The sequence below is a fragment of the Thamnophis sirtalis genome, unplaced genomic scaffold (assembly GCF_051295495.1).
Source record: "Thamnophis sirtalis isolate CommonGarterSnake01/CBP01778 unplaced genomic scaffold, rThaSir2_p1.2 scaffold_5, whole genome shotgun sequence".
NCBI classification, from domain to species: Eukaryota; Metazoa; Chordata; class Lepidosauria; order Squamata; family Natricidae; genus Thamnophis; species Thamnophis sirtalis.
The window spans coordinates 124856781-124873683 of record NW_028261385.1 but is presented as its reverse complement, the minus strand read 5'-3'; the positions used below and the strand labels follow the sequence as shown (position 1 = coordinate 124873683).

Sequence of the window (16903 nt, the reverse complement as noted above, 5' to 3'; positions counted from 1 at the left end):
GTTGCTCATGAATGCAAAAGAATACAGAGACAAGCTTCCCATTAAACATTTATTGCAAAAGCTTATGTTTGAAATCCAGGGGCAAGATCAAAACCAACAAAATTATATAGTCATTTTCTATATTTATTGTCTAGAGCAGTATTCATCACTGACAGCTTACCAAAATTAGATGTCACTGAAATGTTTATAGCTCTAGAACAATTCCACCAGCTTTAAACAAGGAGAAAATTTATTGTAAAAGTGACTCTTGTAATCACATCAGATGCTAGAAAGACAGCCTTGAAAATGTGTTATCATGGGGAATAAGAAATAGCATTGTTCTATTACTTGCAACATCAACTTTAGCCTGAATAAACATTTCTCAGGAATGGTGGTTGGTTCTAAGTTAACATTTGGTTTAGGAATACACATTCAACAAACATCATGACTTAAGCTGTAGGATTCACCAACAAAAAATTATTTTTAATTTTAGATTTTTTTTTAATTTACAGAAATTAAAAATACTAAAATGTGAATATAAAATAATATAAATCTTATATTGCTATTTAAAAGAAAAACAGTTTTAAACCATAACAAATTTTAAAACTTCAAACACCTGGGGGAGGAGGAGTAGAAAAACCTTAGTGACTAAAGAAAGGAGATAAAAGAATTAAAAGCAGCTGAATTCCCTCAAAAGAGGGCAACAATGCTAGCCATCTAATTTCAAAAAGATGGGAAAAGCCAGGTGGATATCAAAGAAAGGGCAGTTTCATATACGGATAGATGTTCCTTCATTGGAATTCTTTTATAACATATATTAAGGCTCTCTGTATCTTGGAGGAAACTGCATTGATTTGCTAAGACTTCTTTCAAACAAACATGAATGAAATGATTTAAAGTATCTTGAACAAATGACAATGGCTGTGGAGAAAATTAATTATTCTGAACCTATACTTATTTGGCCCCTGTTCCATTTTAATTAATATGCTAATTTTGTACATGCTATAACTCATTTTATATTTTTCTGATCAAAAGTTGATGCTTGAAAGGCCTATCATCACTGAACTTCCAAGAGTTCAAAACGTACACAGTGTGTTTTAGTTGGCTTTCCCAAGTTTTCTCTGTGTTAATATTTCCTTTTAACAATCTTTTTGTTTGTACAAATATTTCTTGGGATTGTGTCTTTGAATAATGTGAATAGCCTGGAAACCTCTGACAAAGGAAAACAAATCTGTGTTAAACTCACAAGACTCAAGGCTCTTGCATCTTTGCAAGAGACATATAACTACTGATAATAAAAGTTAGGTAGCAGAAAGATTGGGTGGCCTAAGTTTATATTAGCATTTTTTTTTAAAGTATGGTCCTTTTAATAAAGGCACTTTATATTGAAAATGATAACAGATGTAAAAGGCCATTATCATTATGGTAATTAAGTGTTAAAAAAAATCCCTCTAGCTAATACTTATGTTCCTAATTTAGATACTATTGGTGCATTTTATAATTTTCTAAGCCATCTTCTCTTGATTATCTTCCAATGTTTTGATAATTGGTGAGTATTTTAATCAAATTCTTGATCCAATTTTAGGCAATGTTATATAAAATTAGTATTCAGTTCAGTTTAAGACTGAATGCTTAAATATAAAAGGGTAGTTTAATTGATATGAGTACTTATTAAAAGAGATTATACTTTCTTACATTGGTTATTCTTGTTTGGATTTTAAAGTAAATCTTCATCTTTTTCTTTAAAAATGTAATATAAGTGCAGTTACAATATTTATTACAGATATTGTGCTTTTCTTGTTTGGGGGTTGATGAACAATCTAAAACTTCATGATGGGGTTGATGAGCTGAAGAGTTTGGGGACCCCTACTCTAAACTATATAACTCTTGGCATACATAGCTGTTTCTGCTGATGATATATTATTGTTCATTGATAAACCTACATTTTCCACAGTAAGATGAATTAGTTGAATGGCTTAGATAATACTAATTTATTGGTACTGAAATTATTGCCTTTGGGGAACTGTCCCAGAAGGAGCCTTTAATTTTCCATATCTAAATTTCTATCACGTATCTTCTTTCTTAGGTAAATTGAATGCCAGGTTTTGCCTTCATGTAAACTTGCCCTCATGAACCATGCTGAAATTGGTCTTTGATACCAGTAATAAACTGGAGGTAACTAGATTCCAAATTCCTTGAAAAGAATGAACAATTTATTTCTTTATACTCATTATTAGAAAAAGCAACAATGCAATATTTTGCCAAATATCAACCTTAATCATCCTTAATTAACATTCTGGGAAATGAAAGCTTGAAAATACCAAGATAATCCTTTTGTTGCATAGTAAAGCTATACAACTTCACCTCAGGCCTGTTGGAAGATGCAGTGAAAATCTTGACTCGGTCAGTAGGCTATCAGACTTTGGATGGAGAAAAACATGTTCATTCAACCCAAACAAGAGAGAGTGATTGCTGATGCATGGAATGACTGATGCATGGAATGCTGTACCATTTCTGGCTCTTGATGGTCATGCTCCCTCAAGAGGGAGGCAGCATGACCATCAAGTCCTCCTCCTGGACTCAGAGTTTTTGCTTGAAGAGGAGAGAAATATCATAGCCAGGAGGGTTTTTGCATAACTTCATGTGGTGTATTAACTACATCCTTATTTGGAACAGGATGGACTGAAAATGGTTGCTTATGCCCTCATAATCTCTTGTGATTCTACAGCCTTTGAAGATTACAGAAACTTAAGCAAGTCCAGCATGCAGCAGTATATATATGCAGTGGTCAGTCAAGACACTGACACATTATACTTCTGTTGCACAAGCTGCACTGGTGACCATTACGTTTCGAAGTGTAATACAAAATGTTGGTTTTTTTTCCTAAAAAGGTGTATGGCTCTCAGCATTCTGGGGACCACTTCCCCCTCCCCAATAATTTCAGTCATCCTACCTACATAACCAGAGAAGTCTGCTGAGAATCCCCACTTACCAGGAGGAATAAGACATTCCAATGGCAGGTTATAATTTCAATTATAGCCTCCCTGAACAGCTTCCTTGTCGAAATTTATTCAGTTCCCATCTCACAGCCTTCCAAAACAGATAAAAACATGGCTCTCCTAGAAGGTGTTTGGGAATTAATTGTCATATCACAGTCCAATTAAACACAATTTCCCTCCAATTTTTCTCTTTAAGAACAAGAGTTCAGGTTTCTCAGAGAATAATTATTGTATTTGTGTACACCTTCCTATCCCTTTCATTTTTAAAACCCTTATATATTTTTCCACTAGACCCAAATTAAGTATTTTTTACAACTTGAATTATTTTATGTACACTATGACATAGTAAAATCAATTCTTAACACAAACACACTGCCAAGAACCTTCTTAAAGAAAAATCTCTGAATATTAATGGATTAGGGATGTATGGTCTCCAGTTATTTAAATAGAATTTTGCATTACTTATTTGCATGGATTTTGGAGCTTGGTTTTATTAAATCGTAGTTCCACAGTTCCATTTGGCACATGTGAACTCATGGTTAGTAACTGAACTTAATACCTGTTCATTACGGCCAGTGTTCTGAATTGGATTGCTACAAGTATTGAGGCTTAAATGCTGCAATTAATCAGTTTTCACCAGGAATCTGTTTTCATAAATTGGCTGATGGTGAATGTGGGGAGACACGATATATGGAAGATATATGGAGATGAGATATGGGTTTGAAAGTGAGCTTCGGCTAGCATCCTTTTGATGAATGGGTAGAGTAAGGTCTAAATTAGAGAGTGGCCTAAGGACAGTTAACTATTGGAAGTTAGCTAAGACGGAAGAGGGATTGAGTCTCTGCATAGGTTCTCACCAGTGAACAATGGGGAGACTGTTGTATAGCACAAGATACATCTATACAAACCACATGTAATCAGACCACGTTTTGACAAGCACTTCCAGGCATCAATTAATAGGATTAAATGACTGCCTACTCCTGGAGTCTTTAGGCAGCTTATAAAAATCCAAAATAATAATGAAAACTGTTAAAACCATAAAATATTACAAAGAAACCAAACCAACACAACCATGACAATAACAAATAGTCAAACAAGGGCCTTATAAACAAATTAACCTTAGGCCTATCTTAAAGATTTTCCAGAATTCCAGGAGAGAGGTTTCCATCTGCACCTCTGGATGGGAAAAGATAGGGACCATGACAGAGAAAACACACTTCCTCAGACCCATGACAGCTTTTAATAGATTGGATCTGGAGTTGTAATAACTTTCATCTATGGACATAGGTCAGTTGGACTAAGTGCTTCAGAGCCCCTCTAGTAAAGAGAATGTAACATTTTTTTTCAAATAATAGATCTAAAATAAACAGTTGTTAAAATATATTTAGATGTTCAAGAATAAAGGAAAGCATGGAATAACTGGAGTATCCAAGCATGAAAATCAGTAGGAAACCATTTTGGCATCTGATGTCAAATTTGTTTAAATTTAAAATTAATTGTAGAAATTAAAAATTATTTCAACAAAAAGAATATTATATCTAAGGGGCTTTTAACAGAGGCACTATATTCAAACTGCAACATGGGAATTGATCCTGTGTTATAGGAGCATTTTCTGGACAGAAGTTATTTAAACATTAATTTTATTTTGGGTTTTCATTAATGAGCCAATTCTTTTAACTTATATTCCAGTGAGCAAAGTTGTAAAGTTATAATTGATCTAACCAGATCAGGTATAAAAGATTTTTCCTCTTTCCTTTTTTATATGTAAAATAAGTGGAACTGAAACAATGTACATGTGTATTAATTTCTTTTACTTAATGAAGATAGAAGACTAAAAGGAAGGTTGAGAATTGAAGGCAAGGGTTGTGCTATAAACAGTCTTGCTGCATTATTACAAAAGTGGAAAGCCAGCAGAATGTCAGGTTGCATTCTTGAAGCAACATCTATACATAGGCAATCATTAGTGTCCTTGGCTCTTTCTCCTCTATATGCTGTTTTATATTCCCCCATTATATTTAAACAAAGCCAAAATGTTTCCCCGCTCCCCAATAATTTTAAACCATACTATAATAATAAATTCCCACCGTAACTTCAATTTAGTAATTCCATGTTTAAGGCCCATTACAAATATTACAGTTTTGATGTACACTATAACGTGATTGCTTAAGAGAAAATTTAATAAGAACCATAGAGAATTTTTTAAGAAGAAAAAATTTCAAAGAGAGAAAGAGTATATAGACTTAAAAGGTAACTATATTTTTCTATCAAGACCCATCTATCCTATATACTTTTATATGTTTGCTTTTTAAATCTTACAATATACTACTGTTCAGTAATATACTGTTCAAAAATAATTATTAAGACTGTCTCTAAACAATACACATTAATTCACACAAAACAAGTGAAAAATGGGCTAAATAGTCTTAATTTGCAGCATATATTCAGAATTCAGCCTTTATACATGAAAAACTATACATAGTTTCAAATAACTTGTAAAGCAGACAATTTAACATAGAAAAAAGAATTCAAGTAATCAGAACAGACAATAATTTATTAGTAAAAGGAAATAGGGCAATAAATGTGGTGAGAAGGAGAAATGGTCGATTATATTCAAAGACAAGCAGCTGTCTTTAAGCTAAGTGTTTTTTGGCCAAGGACAGAGAACACATATTCATCTGGATCCATGACTAAGCCATTTATTTATTGCCAGTTGAAGACTGATCTCCCTATTGCAGATATATGGACATGTACCACAACTGATTGTCATCATAACTCAACCTTAAAGTCATGTCTGAATGGAAGTGTTCTAAATGCAAATTGTCTAAGATGTATGCAATAAGGAAGTGAGTCTAAATTTAGTTCCTATATTTTTAGCTAGAGAATTCGAGTCAACTTTTTGTCACACAACAAGCAAAATGGTATAGAAGAGAAATGTGTTTCTTAATTAAACTAAAAAGCACATATTGATGCATGAATCCGGTATTTAGCAATACCGGATTCATGCATCAATAGTGCACAAGAAACATTTAAGATATTATAAAAGTACTCTAAGTTGAAATGCTGGTACAGTTTTTCACCAAGAGTCACTGAGACAAAACAGAAATATACTTATCTTATGCATATTTTCCCTTCCTCTGAAGACTAGGATGTATTTGTACTCTAAAGAGGACTTAAACTTAACTGTTCTGTCAAATGCAACATTAGTCTAATAGCGTCTTCATCTGAACTGAAAATTAGTCTCCAGATATCAGGTTGACTGCTAGGTTCGTTGTGACAAAAGTATGAAACAGATTCCAACTGGGTATGTTTTTCTCCTTGAGAAGCACTCAGTAAACTACTGGATGAACCAATATTATTTGCTTTTGAAAATACCAATTCGATTTTTCTTAGATTCTCTTTCTCTGGGACAATCACACACCTGAGTTCACTTAAAGAGTGCAGTTGAATTTTGGCACATTGTGGCTGATTGTCTGTATAATGCAGCACTTTACATATTAAGCAGACAGCACTGTTTTCCTTTATAAGACCAATATGAGTATTAGTAAGGACTAGAGATCTGATGTCACCTGCTAGTTTCACTGTTGTATAGAGTACTACCTGAATGTCACCTAAAAAAGGTTTGTTGATATCCATGTTTTCATGGAGTAAATAAAGCAGGTCAGCCAAGTCACTCTCAAAATTGCATGACAGGCACACACTATTTTCCAAAATTAAGTTGGTGACTGCTGAAGTCCAATCAACAGAAAGTTTTAACAGATCATCATTTAACAGTGGGTGATTTAAGCGAGCATGATCTAATGGAGATGTCATAGTGCTAAGTATATCATGGCATATTCTTTGTGTAAAGTATTTGTTAAAGGTGAATAGTTTCATTACATTTTCTACATGGGGACCCAAAAGCGTAATGCTTTGTCCAGCATAACCAATTTGGATTTCTTTTAGAGTATTGATTGAGAAAACATGAAAAATATCCAAAGAGTTCTGATTGCTTTCTGACTGATTGGTTGATAGAATAATGGCATATAAAACAGAATCATATAAAAGCAAGCAAGCGGGCTCTGGTCCAGATTTTTTAGAGTTTCCCACTGCAATCCAGTACATTCCCTTTAATTTGTTTGTCTTGGAACAAATTTCTGGCAAGACAGAGGTCAAGTATTGTAGCAGTTCTTCCAAAGAATATTCTTGCAATTTCAGAAGATCCTCTGAAAAGTCCACAAATTTTTGCCTAAGTACCAGGCTACTAATTAATGTATCACTTCTGCAAAGGTTACTAGATTCTATACCATAATTTACTGTATGCATATCAATTGAGATTTGTGATAAGTAATTTGTGAAACTTTCTTTTCCTAAAGGCCTTCCTGGGCCAAGGCTTGCACTATTTACCTTCAAACCTAGATTTAGATGTACATCTTTACTAACTGGAAAGTTTTTGATAAATGATGCCAGTTGTGTGCATTTCTCATTTTTGTGGTAGACACTGACTAGATCTTTGATCCATTTAGAAAACCAGCCATTTCTAAATTCTTGAGAAATGATACCATGGTAAGAATTGCAGAATAAGTTAGATGTCCCAGCCCATAATTCTGCTTTGATCCAATAAGTGATTCAGGTAGTTCTCTTTTGATCTCATTTGTTGCTTTTTCATCCAACGTCTGGTCTGAAATCGGCTGATTTATTTGAGAAATTCTGTTACAATATTGTTGGAGAGACCAAAAATGGGATGCAGCAGGCTGAACTTCAGAAGAAAATATAGGCTCTGAAGCTGGTATGTGGTGATAACTAAACGAATCAAACTCTGTTTCTGTGTTCTTATGTTCCCAAAGATTACCAAGAAGACTTTTGTTTCTAGAATGAAATGTTGATTTTTTACCTAATAAATCAAACATTCCAGATCTGTCAGAAAGTGATTTTGTGGGACTGTCAGAGCATGTTCTCTTGTTTTTAATGTCTTTAGGTTGATTCCAGTCACATCCATCAGGATACCTCCATCTGACATACTCTTGTTCTATCTCTTTCCCTTGATTTGTATTTTCTTGAGTCATGCCAAGATTCTGAATTGTCCTTGAGAAATGATTGAATGTTCCTTTGGCTTTGTCCTGTCTACTGATTCTTGATACCCTTGTGTCTTCTCCAGCCTGATTATATTTGCTGTCATCATTAGACAATGTCAGAAAGCCATGAAAGGACATCCAAGGCTCTCTTTTCTGTTTAAAATGTAAAAAAAGGTGCTTTTGTACATTTAATAGGAAAATTACTCAAATTTAAATTTCTAGATGTGGATTTTGTCATTTTATGCATGTTTGGATTAAATAGCAAAAATCAAATTATGTTGAACAGGATCTGATTCAAAAAGCAAAGCTGTGATTCTTCTTTTCCATCATCTTGCATTTAGCACAGTATCCATTTCTTTTCTGTAGCATTACTCAACACCCTTAAATCAGCAACAGCCTTCCAATTGACCCTATGAAGCAGGACTGTATCCTATAATTCCAATTTTTTAAAAAATAATTAGGAAAATATTTGGGTAAATATTTACTCCATTTTCATTGATTGTGTTTTGTTGTAAGAATGACTGATATCCAGCATTGTGCGAATACACATTTGCTTGCACCATGAGACTTTTTCTTTGATCTTTCCCACTGTAGCATGCTGAGCTCCATTCCACTCTGGAGATTTTGAAGGCAGGTGGGAAATTGCAAATCATTCCCCCCTCCGTTTAATAGATGTGCTGCTAGCAGAAAAACATCTACAATATTGCACATAATATTTCTGTATTATGTTCCAAATCTGCTGTCTTGCTTTCAGGTTCTAATCTCTAGATTAGAACAATGACCTCTCTCAATCCATGGGTATAATTGTGCAGTATTGCTAGTTTGTAATTAGTTATTTCTAACAATAAACTTAGTTCCTATCTGAAAATATTTGAAAGGGATACTGTTGCAGCATCAATGCTAGTATATTATAATCACAATCACAACCACCCAAATCTTTACCATATTTGAAGATTTAATTTTAAGGCTTTTCCCACCGCCATTAATCTTGCTGGAATATAGAATTACAATTATGCTGTGAAATGTTAAGAAATTTAATTAGAGTGCATGCCATAATTTAATATTAGCACTTCTTCAAGCTGACAAGCTATAACTTACCTCATACTTCAACTTGCGTTGAACAGCACCATTACGAAAATTCTCGTTATCCTGAAAAGCAAAATTTCCAATTTTTAAAAAAGTTGCACAAAGGAGGATAACAAATAGCTCAGTTCACTTGCAATAAAAGGCAATTTTAACCTAAAATGGGCATAATAATGTAACTTAAAATATCTAGAATTAGACAGGAGAAAATATACTAGCTACCTAGTAACTGAAATTTCTAATATTTAATAATTTGAATTACCATATGATCTGCCATATACAGATAGTACTTATGACCATTTGTTAAGTGATCATTTGAAGTTACGATGGTGGTGGAAAAAGTAACTTAGGACTAATCCTCACACTTACAACCATCAGAGCATCCCAACAGTCAAGGGATCCAAATTGGAGTGCTTGACAACCAACATGTACAGTATTTATGACACTTGCAGTATCCTAAGGTCACATGATTGCTATTTGCCACCTTCCCACGGAGACACCAAAGTCAATGGGGAAAACCAGATCTGCTTAACAACCAAATGATTAATTTTAATGATTGTGTGATTAATTTAACAATCACTCTAATTCAGTTATTGACTACAGCAAAAAAGGAAAAGATGATTGTAAAATGAAGCATGACTCATTTATCAATTACATTATTTAGAAACATAGGTTCTGCTCCCAACTGTGATTGTAAGTCAAGGACTAACAGCATTCACTTATAAAATGCCTAGTAGGTCTCAAAAGTACAAAACAACACATAATTGTTCTAACCTTCTAAAAATTAAAACTGAATGCTGATCATACATTAGATTTATGTTAAATATATGACATCATCATTGGAAGTTTCTTTATTGGCCTTAATAGGAAGATAGAAATGTATCCCAAGGCAATTACATATTTCAGTTTACTAATCTGGACCTTCAGCGTGTGAAAAAGAAAACAAAAACTCTTTGTACCAAATGAGGTATGTAGGACTGCAAGTACACTACACATAATCCTAAATGAGAAGCATGTGTAAATTGTGCTTTAGCACTATCCGATTTAGAGGAAGATACTTATCCATAAATCTTGGCAATGATATGGTGGGGAGGGCATATCATTCAAAATAACAATTAACTAGTTACTACATGTTGTGGGTGAATGAAATTGAAAAGATCCAGGAAAATGAGTAATAACCTTCTAAAAATTAAAACTGAATGCTGATCATACATTCAGATTGGCAATAGGGTGGTAAATTCATCCCATTAGCTCTGGTCCCATCTTACAATCAGTAAATGAGGCCACTCCATTGGCACTGCACTCCCAAACTATGCATGCTCCTATTTTTTCCCTCATGCAATTTGTGCCCAGTGTTTTAGCAGTATATTTATTGCTATGTATTGACATTTAGCTATATATTAGCTGATGTTATTTATGATCAAGCTTTTCCTGGCTGATATTAGAAGAGAAGGCACACAGGTCAATCATTCCTGGATACACCACTTCAATTACTATTTTATGTTCAGTGCAAAACCTGAGAAAGCTTTAAAGAAGCAATCTAGCAATTTCAAATTGTAAAATGCAAAAAAGTTCAATTTTTACATCTCTATCTCCAGCCAGTGCACATAATGGTCTTGGAGACTCACACTTTTGGGAGAAGATGAGGGTAACTATCACAGCATATATACAAACACACAGACACCACACACAAAGTTTAATCTTCAATATACTAAGTAAAAATCAAGAAATGATCTTAATATTTCTAAATTACATGGATTTTGATAACATGAAGCATTACTGTTATTGTCATCATCAAGATTACATTATACACATCATCCACCGTGACAACATATTTCATTTATGAGGGGTAATTTTGCTTTCTTACATTATGTTAAAAGACATCAACTCTGAAGAAAATGAAGGAAGTGATTTTAAACTTGTGATTACCCGCAATTGTATTTTCTTACCCTCATGCTTTCTGTAGACTGTAAGTGACTGATATTGTTTTCTTCAGAGCTGTACTGAATATTTTGAAGGCGTCTTTGAACTTCTTCTTCAATAAAGGTATTTATTCTAGAAATGTTAAACATCAGAAATTAACGAAGAACAATTCATTAGGAAAGCACCTTTGGAACACTGCTATTCTGTTAATGTAGAATACAGAACCAAAGAATCAGTGCACTATTTATTTTCATAAACCAGATATTGATCTCAATAATGTTTGGTGTTTAGCGATAGGACATGACGATTGTAGTTTAATAACTAGCAGATTTATAGCATTAATATACTGCTACCTGCTTTCGATAGACTATAAAATCCATGATGTCTCTAAAACTACTGCAAAAACAGCTTAAGCTTGTAAACAGCTTAAGTTTACAACAATTATTAATGGTACTCAGCCAAAAAAAAAAAAAAAAAAAAGGTAAGTCAATTTCCCTAGTAGGCTAACACATAGTGAGAGCTGTCAATACCAATCCTCCATTAAAATTCAAAAGGGAATTTACTACTGTATTGTTTTCAATAGCAACAAGACTGCAGGCAGCACATATTCCCACTGTGAGATTTACTGATTTATAATAAAAAGAGACAGCATTATCCTATACTTGATAGAGAGGAGGAAGAAATATATGGTACGTGTGGATCATTTTTATAAAACAATCTGAAGTGATGGAAAGATTTAGCTCTTTATTTATTAGGGGATATTTCACATGCCTTTGATTTCATGGCAGTAAACAAAGTGTTCTCAAACTGTAGGTTATGACCCCTCTGGGGAGGCTGTATGTAACTTTAAGGATGCAAATTTCTGGGTGACTATAGGGTTGAAAAGTGGGTGGACACAGATCAATATTATTTGCAGAGCTCTGGCTCTTGAGAAAGGAAGAAAGCAAGGAGGAAAGGGAGACACTGTCTGGCTGCATTTGTCCAGGAGATTTTATTCAGAATAAAAAAAGATGAAGCCAGAGTCACCCAAAACATTAAACCCAAGCAAATAATGCATGCAAGTAGGTTGTTTGTCCTGTTATATGAATGTTGCCAAGGAGAAAAATCCTTTGCAGTATTTTTCCTTTGCAGTATTAGGGGGTTACAAGGGATGTATGGTGAACAGGCAGGCAGAGTCACATTTCCCAAGTGTTTGGAGAGAGATGATCAGAAAATTGTACAAGTCCCCAGGCACAATTTCAAATGTTTCAGCTCAAATCCAGTACAATATTTTATTTGGGAAACATCTATGCCATATTATTGTGTTTATAACCATTCTAGGAATAATATTTTAATAATCTAAAGACACTTTAGAATTAATTGTAGTTACAAATCTGATTAAAGTAGAAAACTGGATATACTTACCTGTCATCAACCAATGGCATAAAAGATTGAGATTTTGAAATGTTAGAAGGGGAACTACTATGAGTCAGCCTCTCTTCTACAGCTCCAGGATATCCCTTTTCAACTTTATCACCTTCATATATCTTCTGTTTTAACTGCTGTATTTGCAAGTCCAAACTGTCAAGAAAATTCAACCCATATTCTTTAAGGTTCTTCAACACAGTAGGATTTCTCAAACTTAGATGCAAAATTAGGGGGTTATATAACAGTCCTTACCACAAATAAGATGAGTTGGGTAGGAAAGGTGCCGCAGGCAAAAATAAATTACTTATAAAATGCTTATACTGCCTTAAACAGATTATTTCTTTTTGTATTACTTTTAGTGTATTGTTTCAAAGCATGTTTAAGTATAAATTGACAGAAACAAAACTAGAGCCAATACAAATAGATTAGAATATTACCAGATGAGGACATTTGTTCAATACATAAATATATTAACAAAAAGATGTATTTAAACTGCTTAAATATGAAATAATTATTTGTCAACAGGAAACTACATTTGGAACTATATTAGTTACAATAATGATTAGTAGCAACTTTCAAAGGGAATGTCTTAAAGTTAGTAATCTATGAGATTCAGATCATTAGTAAGATCCATCAAATTTGCTTTATTTTAGAACTTAAATCATGATTTCAATCATTTTACAGGAACTGGCAAAAGTCAAATTATGGTATTTAAATTACAGCAGATGTAATTTAAAATGTTCAATGTATTTCAACTACTGAGGAATTTGCACACCTTACTGCATAAGACACACACACAATCATTTAAAACCTGCACTAAAATATAGTAAGGAATTTTTATTAATAGAAAACTTTTTTTGAATTTGGCTTTTTCAGTTCCATCAAGCTACAAAAGGATATTTGCAAGAATGTGCTTTCTACGGAAATGATTATATTCATTATTCAGGTATGAATATTCAACCTCAAAGATAAAGATGGGATCACTCATTCTTTTCTGTAGAACAGCCACATTTACATAAATCGTTTTCCACATAAGTCCACATTTCCTCAAAGTAGTCAAAATATGAATAGATTTTGTTCTATAATATTTCGGGGCTTTAGATATTTCCCCAAAAGGATGGAAAAAACCCTCTTCAAAAGAACTTAATGGTTTTGTGAACAAAGGAGAAGCCAAAAAACTGAATTAAAAATGTTTGAGGGCAAAACTATACACAACCTTGGAAATATTATTATATTTAATATGTTTGATTTTAAAATATAAATGGGGTGAGAGGATTTTCTTCCTTGGATTCAGTTACATAGGAAGCAATATTGCATTGCTTTATTGACCCAACAATCTCTGGAGAAGTAAGACAATTACAATAAAATCAGGATAGTTCCATTGATATTGCAGCACTAAAAAGTTTCATTCCCTGTAGTTTCAATGAAACTACAAGGAATATGAATATGTGCTTGTATGTAAGACATTCAGGGTAAAATTGATCCTTCTTACTTTTCTCGGTCTTGTTCCAGGGCTTTTTGCTGGGCCTCCACTGTTGCTTGCAAACCTGTCTGTTCCCTACAACTGTTGTTCAAAGTTGCAAGTTTCTGCTTTTGCTCCTCAATTTCTAGGGTAGAATGGCGCTGTAAAGCAGAGTGCCGCCTTTCCAACTTAGCAACTGCTTGTTCCAGTGCCTCCCGCTGCTGTTTTTGCCTTGATTCAAGAATTTCTTTCTCTTTTTTCCAAACCTTTTCTTCTTGGCGAGCTACGTTGGCTGTGAATTCAAATGTTTCTTGAAGTTGCTGCAGCTCACTGGCACTAGCTTTGTATTGGGCAAGCTGTTCTTCTTTTTCTTCCATTTCTTTTTCAACCTCATAAAGTGTATTGTCCAAGCTTTGCAAGCCTCTGTCTAAAACTTCAGAAGCTCTCTGTTTTTCTTCCAGCAAAGCTGGTAAATGATCATTAATGAGATACAGAAGTTGTCGTTCCTTATGGTGCAACCTGTATTCACATGATCTTATGTTGTTACATTCTTCCACAGCTAATGCAGTATCTGGTGTGTTTTTGTCGAAATTTAAATGCTCTGTGTGTACCTGTTTTAAATGATCCAGATTTTCTTGTTCTTCGATCATCTGCTTTTCTAGATGATTTCTTTCTTGAACCAAATCTCTCTCTAAGCTAGTCAATTGTTCTAGTTGTTTTCTCTTAAAGTCCATGAAGTTACACTGTACCTTTTCTAACTCTTCACAATCCTCCTCTGCTTCAGATCTGGCTTCTTTGACGCGCAAGAGAGATTCTCTGATGTCTTCCAGGTTCTTCTTCTCTTCTTTAACTCGTTGCAGATCCCCTCTTTTTAGCAGCTGTATCATGATTTGTTTGTCTCTAACCTGTTCTTCTAGATTTGCCACTAGCAATGCCTGTTCTCTCTCCTGAGCTTCCAATCTCTTTTTCTCCACATCTAATTTTAAATACTGTTCTTCTTTTTCCTTTTTAAGCTTTTCCAGTTCGTGAAAAATCTGCATTTTCTCCGCTTTTTCATTTTGATTAAGCTCTTGTAATCGCTGAAGTTCTTCTTTAACGCTACCAAAAATTTCTTCTTCTTGTTTCTTTTTCTGAAGCTCTATTTCTTGCTGTTCCCGTAATCTCTCCTCTTCAAATTTTTCCTTTTCTGCCAATAAATCTTTCATCTTGTTTTCTATGTGAAAGCTTCTCTTCTTAAGATTCTCCTCTTGTTTTCGGATTTCCAGCTGAACTATTTCAGTTTCTTTACGTTGTGATTCTACTTCTTGTTGCATTCTTTCTAATTCAGCCTTATTAGTTTTTTGTTTCTCCTCCATTTCTTCTATGAGTTTCCTAAAATGTTTTAATGAAAGAGATTTTATTTATCTAAAGATATACCTAATGACTATTACCTAAAAAGTTAATATTCACTTATATTTGAAGAATTACATTGGAGAATTATATTTCTCAGTGGAATTATTGAGAAACAACCCTTGATGATTAAAACAACTATATAGTTCATCTTTGACTCTAGATAAGGTGGCACTTCCATGGACTGAACTAGTACACAATTTGGGGGAGCTCCTGTTTGAAAAGCAGATAGTAGCTGAGGATAAGGGGGGGAGGGGGCTTTGCACAGATTCATCCAGTGCACCAACTGCACACTTTCCAGGACTGGGAGGCCTTCCTCATAATCATTCATACCTTGGTCACCTCCCATTTGGATTTCTGCAGTGCATTTGAGGCTGACCTTGAAGATCACCCAGAAACTATAACTGGTCTAAAATGCAGCAGCATGTACAATGATGGATGCTCTTAGATTTGTCCATGTAACACCTATGCAGTGACCTATGCACCAGCTTCCAGTTTCCTTTGGGATATAATTCAAGATGATGGTTATCATCTTTAAAGCCCTATATATTAGATAGGACAGGCACCTCCTAGTATTAAAGACATCTTGTGGGTGGTAGGACATGGGCCTTTTTCATGGCGGCTTCTGCATTCATCCCCCTGAAGTTTGGGAGGTCTTTACCACCCTAGCCTTCCATAAAGCTCTGAAGAGCTGGGATAAGGCGACTACATATTGGAAGCTTGACTTGGTTTTTGTTTTTAATGTGATTTTTAGTTTTAATATGTTTTTATATCGTTTTAATTTTTGATTGAATTTGTTATAAGATGGATGGCTATATAAATGTTTAAAATAAATAAGTTATATATAACATTCTACATATAAATGAAAATACCATGATACTTATGACATATTAAAACCTTCATTATGAATGTTCAGGAAAATATGCATAGGGCAATGTTTTGTTTTATCAGCAGAAGCATTCCTATGTAGAATTTAATTCAGAATACTTTCAATATTCTCTATACTGCCTTCTCTTTCCTTGATTTTGATTCAAATAAAGTCTCCCTCAAATAGATTTCATGTTCTGGTCATTTTATAAATATCCCTGGGCTGGTGGTTTGTTTTGTTTTTTGTTTTTTTGCAATAAAATTACAATGATTTGCCAATGTGCTCATCTACAACCTTCCTTTTTCAACACTCCAGTTTAGTCTAGAATACTGATTTTGTTGTTGTTGTTGTGTACACCAAATTTTTGGACTACACAGAAAATACACCATTGATTTTTTTTAAAAAAAATCCCTGGAAAAAAGTGCGGGAGAGTTATGGGAGACGTTTGCAAGATCAATGACATTTGAAAGACACTGATCAACTTCTGCAAAGATAACAGATACAGTGTATGCATGTGTAAAAGGAGTGGGCTTGGATTATACTTCCATGGCTGCCACTGCAGATTTTGATCCCATTCCATGACTGAATAAATCATAAGCTCATATGTTTTTAAATAAATATCAAATATATTAATATATATGGGATACAACATTGTAGGAATGAAAGTTACCTATCCCTGAAGCAATATTTTCTGTAGATGTAGTCTCTATCATGTAATTATGTTCTCATAAGTGATTTTCTA

At 33.9% G+C, this 16903-nt stretch overlaps 1 protein-coding gene across 3 annotated transcripts in view; it reads right to left on the bottom strand.

The window, feature by feature from the left end:
* KIF16B (kinesin family member 16B) overlaps positions 1-16903 on the bottom strand; it is a 138879-nt gene that overhangs the window by 51082 nt on the left and 70894 nt on the right. For all 3 annotated transcript variants that reach the window (XM_087716841.1, XM_087716843.1, XM_087716842.1), the window contains 4 exons: positions 13935-15275; positions 12440-12595; positions 11062-11167; positions 9128-9178 (listed from right to left, as the gene is read on the bottom strand). In XM_087716841.1, the coding sequence (XP_087572967.1) occupies positions 9128-9178; positions 11062-11167; positions 12440-12595; positions 13935-15275 (1654 nt within the window). The remainder of the gene's footprint in view (positions 1-9127; positions 9179-11061; positions 11168-12439; positions 12596-13934; positions 15276-16903) is intronic.